This window comes from Phalangium opilio, unplaced genomic scaffold (assembly GCF_054372755.1).
Source record: "Phalangium opilio isolate 3A_F unplaced genomic scaffold, DU_Popi_V2 ptg000017l_1, whole genome shotgun sequence".
Lineage (NCBI taxonomy): Eukaryota > Metazoa > Arthropoda > Arachnida > Opiliones > Phalangiidae > Phalangium > Phalangium opilio.
The window spans coordinates 7300809-7310145 of record NW_028324151.1 but is presented as its reverse complement, the minus strand read 5'-3'; the positions used below and the strand labels follow the sequence as shown (position 1 = coordinate 7310145).

General features: G+C 38.0%; 1 protein-coding gene and 1 long non-coding RNA gene across 3 annotated transcripts in view; one reads left to right on the top strand and one right to left on the bottom strand.

Moving 5' to 3' along the window:
• Positions 1-5609, bottom strand: LOC149702849 (uncharacterized). 2 transcript variants are annotated; one of them, XR_016381870.1, is made up of 9 exons: positions 5334-5609; positions 4914-5257; positions 4743-4851; positions 4222-4662; positions 4035-4105; positions 3788-3835; positions 1917-3715; positions 1605-1844; positions 1-1525 (listed from the first exon to the last, which is right to left on the bottom strand). It is a non-coding gene; the product is annotated as an uncharacterized LOC149702849 (long non-coding RNA). The 2 variants fall into 2 exon arrangements; XR_016381869.1 differs by having other exon boundaries at positions 1917-3835; positions 4035-4130.
• LOC149702847 (uncharacterized) overlaps positions 649-9337 on the top strand; it is a 55274-nt gene continuing 46585 nt past the window's right edge. The window contains exons 1-13 of the mRNA XM_089866752.1: positions 649-770; positions 911-1073; positions 2947-3037; positions 3797-3910; positions 3979-4092; positions 4207-4384; positions 4460-4803; positions 5132-5323; positions 5383-5497; positions 5573-5814; positions 6276-6398; positions 6621-6812; positions 6894-7090. Coding sequence (XP_089722878.1) covers positions 689-770; positions 911-1073; positions 2947-3037; positions 3797-3910; positions 3979-4092; positions 4207-4384; positions 4460-4803; positions 5132-5323; positions 5383-5497; positions 5573-5814; positions 6276-6398; positions 6621-6812; positions 6894-7090 — 2147 coding nt within the window. The 5' untranslated portion in view covers positions 649-688. The remainder of the gene's footprint in view (positions 771-910; positions 1074-2946; positions 3038-3796; positions 3911-3978; positions 4093-4206; positions 4385-4459; positions 4804-5131; positions 5324-5382; positions 5498-5572; positions 5815-6275; positions 6399-6620; positions 6813-6893; positions 7091-9337) is intronic.

Here is a 9337-nt window from a genome sequence, read left to right as displayed (position 1 = left end):
GGTTAAATTTATTATATTTATTTTTTTAACTATATGAAATTATACAAGATTAAATCAAGAAGTGATATCTAGTTTATTAGGGAGAAGGTATAAGATGCCTAAGCATTCGCGCGCCATAGTCTCAGTCCCCCTTTCAAAATACAAGGGGGGACGTAAAAGGAGGCCGGTATATTTCGCCTCCCCTCAGTCGGAAAATACGTAATTTTTGTCATTGGCGTCGCGCTGACGTGAGTTTTCAAGAACCAATGAGATGCTGGTTGTAATTTAGAGGCGGGGATTAACTCCGGACCTACGTTTGGACTGGAGATAAAGCTGGAAATGTGGCGAATTTATACTTTCTCTCTAATAAACTATATAAGTTCTTGATTAAATTCTAATTCGTTTAAACTGCATTAAGGACTATACCAATTAAGTCAGTGTAATCGGTGTACAAGCTGTAATTATACGAGTACAGTGCTGTTTAAAAGCCATACCCTTGACAGCGCTAAAATAATTACGCGCAATCTGTATTCTATTTACAAAGAAAGTGAGAGTGATGATTAGCCCCTCTATCTTTAATATTTCCTTGAAATTTTCGTTAAATTTATACATATTTTGGTGTAATGATATTGAAATTTACCAAAAGATCTCTTCCTTAATTCCTTTTTTAGGTATTACTGATGTTTGAAATATATTTCAATCGTTGGTAATGTCATCCACGGATGATCATCCGCCCCAAAAGAGCAATTCAACTTTCTACGTCAAGGAAAAACCGGAATCTCAGTTTTACAGTAAGTACTCTGAAGCTTATAAACTCCCGGTTCAACTTGTATATTTATATTGCACCATGACACGATTACTGACTATTAAATTCTAGTATAATTTTAAGCATTTTAGCAAAGTTAAGTTTTAAAATCATTTTGTTTTTCAGTCTTCGAGGCGGCTCAAATTGTCGAGATACTAAACCGTAAGCCAGCTTTTCTGTCCGGAGGTGTGGATAAAAACGGAGCTCCTGTCATATCCGTTGTCAATCACGAGGGTAGTTCAAAGGAAGACTTGAGAGACCTTTTCTCTTACCTGGGCTCCGTATCCAAGTATGAAATTGCGTAAACTTTTAATTTAAAGTCTAATTAGCACTTTGGAAAAATTCATCAATTTGGCTTAACAATCTCTCTCCCAAATTATTAATGAAAGTTGAAACAAAGAAAGCTTAATTGAGGAAGAGCTTAGCTCTTAATTTGCTTAAAACGTAAGTCTATTGACCAAGAGTAGATATAAAGTAGAAAGTTCCTATCTACCAGCGTGTTGATGAACTAAAGAAAATTTATGAATGACCACAATTTCGTCTATGGGGCCAGATGTTGAGCTGATAAGAGTAGATACTATGGGGCCAGATGTTGAGCTGACAAGAGTAGATACTATGGGGCCAGATGTTGAGCTGACAAGAGTAGATACTATGGGGCCAGATGTTAAGCTGATAAGAGTAGATAGTATGGTAGCAGTTGTTGGGTTGATCAGAGTAGATGCTATGAGACCAGTTGTTGAGCTGATAATAATAGATACCATGAGATGAGGCTAAGAAGTATCACACCAGTTGTATTTTATATCTACTCTTGATAACCTACCATATCTTCCTTCCCAGACAATGGCGTCACGCCCTAGGAAAAATTAAAGTCCGATGGAAAAAGGGGCTTAGGTTAGGAACTCTAAGGGAAGTTCAGGAACTTTCAGTCACGCGGGTTCACTAGATATCTCGTGACAAGTAACCATCATTGATGATGAACCCAAGCTATTTTCAGATAACCGTAGGGTGTGGTGGACCCGGAGTTAAGCTATAGGGTTAGGTTTTCGCCCAGGCCATAGGTCTAGATGATAGACGAGCGCTGTGTTACTTTTTTTTATGTAGCTTTTTGGGCCAAATTCCTCGAATCTCTTACCTAATATAAAATTTTCTCGGCGGCCAGTTTCTCTCTTTATTTTCTTTTGGCGACATTGTACACCTGCCTAAGCCTTCACACAGAATGCCTAAAAAATCTCGAGAATTCGGTGGTAGAGACTTAAAGGAATAATAAATTTAAAAGACGAATAGCGGTCCTGTGTTGTTGAATATTTTAGCATAAGAGACCTGTAGAATTTCTTTGTAAGGTTACATTAACCATTGGGTTTTATCGTTGCCGTAGACCTAAAGTTTACGGAGTGTTTTTGGTAAGTCTGTCATAAATTAAGTGGAGTGTTCCCTTGGGTCAAACCGAGTTGAAAGTTTCATAAAAGAACATGGGGTGTACAACATTTAGTTATGGAGACACGCGCTCTCAAACATTGATGAATTAGTCACACATGTGAAGCAATTAGCTTACTTTTTCCCGCTCGTGTTTGTAATAGTGCCGATTTTTGGACATTTTGAAGTTTTGAACAATACATCTAAATGGCGATGGAAACTTCGTACTCGAGACTCTTGAACTGGGTTCTGGTAGATCTTGAAACACTCTGAGACTTGGAATTAGCCTAGAATTAATTTCACTTCTGCTTGATTAAGGTTCAATGACGTTCATTGTTTGAAGGCGGTTGATATTTTCTAATACTTCTAAGTTATAAACAAGACGGGCAGGTTTATATGTCTTACTCCACATGTGTCTATTTCCTTGTTTTATTGACCAATCAATGTTTGGAAGCCCATATCTCAGTAACTAAATGTTGTACATAATATTTTCTTGGACACTCACTTTTCACTCTGTTGGACCTAAAGAACACACCCTTTAATTTATGGTAGACTTAAACAGAAACACCCTGTATGTAGGGTGTTGCTTGGACGTTAACGCCCAAGTTACAAAATTACTGTAATTTACTGTAAGCAAAATCGATATTTGCTGTGTGTGGGTTGAACGACGAAAATGGTTGAAGTTTTTCACTGGGGAATCTAATAATCTTCCAAACACAGGGGCTCAAATAATATCATTAATTTTGTAGCGAAGAACTGAGATCCAAAGGTTTGACTGTTGTCGTGGATAAGAAATCGAATGCAATCGAAGATGTTAAAGTTGTCCTTGATGCTATTCAGGTAGGATATTTTCTCCAATCTCAACCCCAAGAATGTTTATTCTAAAACACATTCGTATCTTGGAAAGCACCAGAAATTATACCATGGTGTTGCAAAAAGTGGGTGGTAGTGCCAAAATGCATTCTACGGGCGGTTTAGAGTCGAAAATGTAATTTCTATGACATTTTGACCCAAGTGACACCGTTTAAAAGTTATGATTTTAGTGTTTTAAGGATGACCCCTTAAATTTAAATAAGAAGCTGAAAGACAATGGTAATTTAATTAAGGGGTCTTCCATAAAACTCTCCAATCATAATTTCTTTACGAAAGCCCTCAGGGCAAAATGCCAAAAATATTTTCGACTAAATGTACATGTGTCTTTGAACATGTCGCCCAAGGGGTAAATTTTAATTAAAAGTTTAGGATTGGATGAGAATGGAACCGAGTATTTTTTCAATGCCTTCCTTTTAATTACTATAAGAGATTTTCTTATAATTTTTATATTTTTCGTTTCATTCGCTGCGTCAGATTATTTCATTGGAAATTAGCAATGGGTTTACACATTTAAATTACTTAATAATTGGTGTATTTTTGGAAGCAGTTGTTGTCAGAGCCATGAACTTATTTCAAAACCCTTAGGCATAGCGTAGAGATTTTGCATTTTCTTTGGTTATTACAATATTCTACATTGTCCATTCTCTACAATATTTTGGGTCTTTCTTGAAGTGAACTATTTCACGTGTGGGAAATTAATTCCAAGTTATATTATACCTTTTCAAGTCTTCCACCATATCGCGTCGTATAAGAACAGTGTTGATTCTGCGAAAAGATGGTTTCAAAGAAAAGCAGAAAGTCAATGAGCTTAACAAATCTAACAACCACTATGAATTTCCAGTAAGTTTCTAGATATTCAAATAAAATATGAAGAATATTATAGAAATACTAATTCTTTTATCTTTAAGGTCTTGTACGTTACTCAAGCGAAATTGTACAAATTCGTTCATCCTTTTCAACTTACCGAAGAGTTTGGAGGCTCCTTTTTGTACAGTCATGATCAGTGGCTCAAAAAACGACTGGTAGGTGAAGAGACTATTTGAGAAATTAGTAGTTTTATCTACGTGTGTGGTTATAAAAGCAAAGCTAAGATTATAGGACAGGTGCTGGGTTATAATAAACACTTATTTTTAAAGGCTGTTGAACGTTACCTCAAGGAATGCTCTTGCATGTCCAAACACATTGAATCCTGCTACAATATCCTCTTTCATCGATCGTCGGAGTTTGAAAAAACCACAGCTCGTCAAAAATTATCCGACGTGAATGAATTCTATCGAACCAATGCCGCTTTACCGACCAAAGTTCTCGAAAACGGTACGCCATCGACCCCAGAATTAAATTTTACTACTTATATAATTTTAACCGTTATTAACTGCAGTTGGCTTACAGGCGAAGAACTCCTAGTCATGCTCAGTACGGACTTAGATACTGGGTTTCGACAGGTTTCCGAAAATTCGCGATTGGATGTCAACGGACAGAGTCAAGATCACGTAAAGCAGACCATGAGTCACTTGAAAAACCAACAGAACAGGTTTCACGAGCTGTGGCTGGTCAAAGAACACTTGCTGAAGGAGTTGTCCGATTTGTACGACCTGGAATGTAAGATTGATGACGTTATACGATGGATCAGGGATGGTGGTGAAGAGAAATTGGTTCTGGATGAACTTGGTACCACGCAGTCCATGGCCTTGGCGTTTCTCAAGGAACACGAAGCTATGGAGTTGGATTGCACCGTAAGTAATCACATTAGATTAGAAACGTCAATTCGGTCGAGAAAGAGTCTGAGTTGCAAGTACCGTGGGTGTTAATGATGAATTAGTTGGTCAACGTCGTAGATATTTACTTTAATTGGTCTCTTGTTGTCAAAATGTCTGATAGCCGACTTCTAAATGGACATTAAGCTTAAGTCCATGGACATAGGCATCAAGAGCCCAAATCAGCATCCGATGTTGATCGTCTTGAGGACCAGAAATTAACTTTTGAGAGACTCCTTTCGAACCGAATGACGTTTCAAATAGACTTAACTCAAGCCCACGAATCATTGGCTTTTATTGTTTCCAGAGTGTTTTTGGTCAATATGCCGAAATTTGCCATAAAGCTGATATCATGTTGAAAGCGGGACACTCGGAAACTGTATCGGTTCGTCAAGCCAAAAATAAGATTGACGCCTTTTGTCAAAGGTTTGCACTATGCGTTGAGAAAAGAAGAAATATTTTAAAAAATAATTTCCAGCTCTACACTCACTCAAATCAGGTAAACTAACTCTTGCGCCAATCTTATGATCTTGGTTTGATCTAATTATCGATTTCTAGATGTACGAAAAAATTTCAAACTGTAAAATTCAAGTCGAAGAGTTCAAAAAAATGGGTAGTTTATTGGAGTGCGAATGCGCTTTGAAGATGTTCACACATTGGGTTGAATCAGTCAGTAAGTACACCCAGAAGTATATAATACTTCTCTCCGAGAGAAGTAGCGGGATAATTCTTAATTGTCCATTTTCAGATATGGCTTGGGAATCGACCCAAAAGTATGGCAATGCCTTACTGGAGCTTCTACAAGCAACTATCACGACTTCCTTCGGTGGAATCATAGTCAAGGATCAGAGACGACACGTCACCAACGTCAAAAATTTGCTTAGTCATTGCGACGGCGAACGAAGACACTTTCTAGATTTGATGGAAGTCAAGGAACTGAAAGTGCAACAGGAACTTCAAATGTTCAAGTGTGAACGAGATGCCAAGCAAGTATGTGTTTATAACAGAAGATAATAATAAGAGAAGAATGACACTTGATACGTCCGTAATGCTTTATGGCTGTAACACGATTTCACCAACCTCAAATTTCCCTCTCTTTCTTGATTGACTGTCGTCGTTATGCCGTTTAATATCGTGAGAGGCGCATGGAGAACCAAATAATAGTTGAGCATGTAATCCGCATTCTTTAAACGAAATTTGCTGAAGTTAGCATCGTGAAACCACTGGTGAAACGGAATCAAGAACTGTAGCAGATAACGCCAGTGGAAAGTTTAAAGTGTCGTAACCTAGGGAGCATTTTTTTGTGTTGTTGCGTGAATTTTCCGAGCTGTTTTGAGCCTTGCAGTTCTCGCGTTATAATCCTGTACCCCAGTGGCTCCCTTCTCTTATTATTTTCTTCTGTTAATAATGATTTCGTAATGTTTTTTTCTTAAATTACGTTATATTAATAGGCTGTAGAATGGCTGGATGAAATTTGTCAACTATTAGCGGCAGTGAACGTTCACATTGGCCGAAACGAAGCTGAGATTGAGAAAACGAGAATAGAACATCAGAAATGCGAAGAAACTGCAACTGTGAGTGTTAAAACTACATTCTGAAAAGATAGGCTAACTCTGTTGGAGAAAGAGTGTCAAGTTGTTTGACCTTCTTGAGACCAAGAAAATATGATACGCTCAAATATCGTTCGCTAGAGAAATCTACACTACTAGAAATCAGACACTCTTTCTCGAGAAGACTGACCTTTAAAAACAAGGACAATTCAAGGTTTCCTAAGTAATATAACAATTTGTTTAAAGGGTTGTTACGAGTACGGCAAGAAACTACTAGAAACTGCTTTGTTCTTAAGAGACTCATTTAAATACAACGCCGCTCCCAACAACAGAATCGAGCAATTGCTGGAAAGCTCCTGGAAGAAATTTCTCGCTGGTAGTCAAGAAAGAACCGTTCGTCTCAGTCTAGTTCGAACTCTTTACAAGACCTTCGAAAAGGTGTTTATTTTCTTAATGGATCTCTCAGTCCATTCTTGAAAAAATACAATGGATCTTCTTGTTCTGTTCTGTTCTGTATAGTTAAAGGTTCGCATTGATGAATTGGAACAATCACTAGAGGCCGATCTTAGAACGTTCGGTTTAGTAAGAAGGAAATGGGTTTGTCGCAAACACCGTGGAAGGTGGAACAAGATCCACCTGGATGCCAGACAATCGAAAAGAGCAGGAGAGTCCTTAATGAAGAGAATTGCCAAGCCTGTTATCGATGGATATTTTGGGTGAGTGTTTGAAGCTCTCTTTTGTAGGGAAAGACAAATGCATACGTACTTTTCACATCGGGTTGAATATAAATTCAGTACCTTCCACATTGTTCCAAGCACAATTAATTATTTTAAGATTAGATTGTCTGATGCCATTTTATTTGTCGGTCTGAGCCTTTTCAACCTTAAAAAACTATTCAAAGGATGCTCTTATGTCATACTGGAATTTTATAATAGTTTTAGTATAAGCTAACTAGAGTAATGGCGTTACTACTTATGCAAACGTTACGTCATACCCTTCTATCTCTTAGCGCAGTATCATCCTCTTACTGGAGAGTGGGGATGGGTACAATAGAGTAATGGCAGTTCTACGTATGCAAACGTCATACCCTTCTAACTCTTAGCTCAGTGTCGTCCCCATACTGGGAGCGCGCAGTATCCCCTCTTACAAGAACGCGCCCAGATGGAGGGATACACAGTCTACGCCCCTCTCTACCGCCACTAGTCTATCTGCACCCTATCTACCGCCACTAGTTTATAGACCATTTCGATGTAAAGACACGAAGGTAAAACTTTGCCTTCCACCTCGCGTTTTGGCGCCTGCACTGTAGCACTTTTGTATCATGAGAGTGCGCAGACTTTCTCTGCCAGAAATGTTCCTTTCCCCATTGTCAACGGCCTATTGTTCACAAAATGCAGACTAACAGTTAGTTCTCTACATAGTTCTTGTAATTATGGCCTTGAATGTGTAGATGCATAATTTTTCGAAGTATTTCTGCAATTTCTATCAATGTGAGGAGCTTTAAATCACTCCTTCCTAACATATCTCTATAATACTACATGTGTTTTCTTGTCAACTCCTTCAATTCCGTAGTTCTTTTTGGACTACCGCCAATTAGCAATTTTTAAAACGCTTCTGTGTTTACTTGAATCATTTTTTCCACACGTTATGTATGACATGTTGGAGTTCGAGGACCCCTATAATTTTAAAACGTTTCTAAAGGCCTAGGCCAACCATAAAAAGTTTTGAAGGATTCACGATTGCACGTTTCGTATTCTGCCGATAAAATTTGTTTGTAATTGCAGTAATAGAATTACTTTTTATATTACCGCGCATCTAGTCAGTTGGAGAACTCATGAGTACTGGTGTGTTTTGTCTCAAGGAAGACAGGCCTCAGTCCCACTATTTTAAGAACTATAGCCGAAGAAAATAACGTGTAGTGTTAACTACTCTTTTTTTCCCCCATGGCAAAATGAATATATCCCAAAATAGATCTATCTTCGTTACTCGTGAACTATCTTTAAACTTTTGCGGGGCTTCAAAGTTAAAAAGTTTAATTGCTGTAGGAAGAATTCATCTGAACTTTTCTCAGTCGTTGAGGATTTTAAAACGTAACTTATGGATGGCTTTTAAGGGTTATGTCAAGGACATCATCAAGGACGATTGTAAATAAGTCGTTATCCCTTGTCAGCAGATAGAAAACTGCCGCGAAGTCATACTATATATACCATAAGTTCATAAGATATGTTCCATAAGTTTGTCACATGTTACTGAGAGTTTGTTATGAAGTGATGTCGGTGAAACGTCATAGATTCTCGTAAATCGACTCCTGGTGAAGCGCTGCCAAAGACTTAGTACAGACAAAATAGGAAGATGGACTGCAAAACCGAGTGTAGTCAATTCTAGAACTAGCTCTCAGTATGCCTCTAGCATTACGAAGTATATGGAGTGTCATACTTATGAAACATATTTTATAAACTTATGTGTATACTGAATCCCACATATCAGTTTCAGGTGTTACGGCTTTTAGAAGTTACTGTAATGTTCAGGCACCATAGTACTGCAAGAGCCCAACTGGCCATATAGGCCAATGGTCACAGACTCGCAGGCTTTCCAAAATCCCTGTTATTGTAAAACCAAACATTGGAAAGGGTTTCACGTGGTATTATTTACCCTTCCTAAGATTGGCCCTTGCTAAAACATTGTATACCCCATGGCCCAAGAAAGTCAGTATTTCTTCTGATTTTTATCAGAAACTGTACTTTGCAACTTGAGATCCATTTGCGTTGTTTATAATTAAAGCTTTTCTTATCGTGGTACCCGAGTAAACACGTGAAGAGACGAGAGGTCGATAAATTGCCGAAATCTATTCGTGCTTTCCATGAATCCTATGTTAAAATGGCAAATGTCCGTATTCCCCATTCTTCAGGATGAAAACAATACCGTTACAAACGCGTATCTTCCCTTCCCTGAAGTCCTTCTCA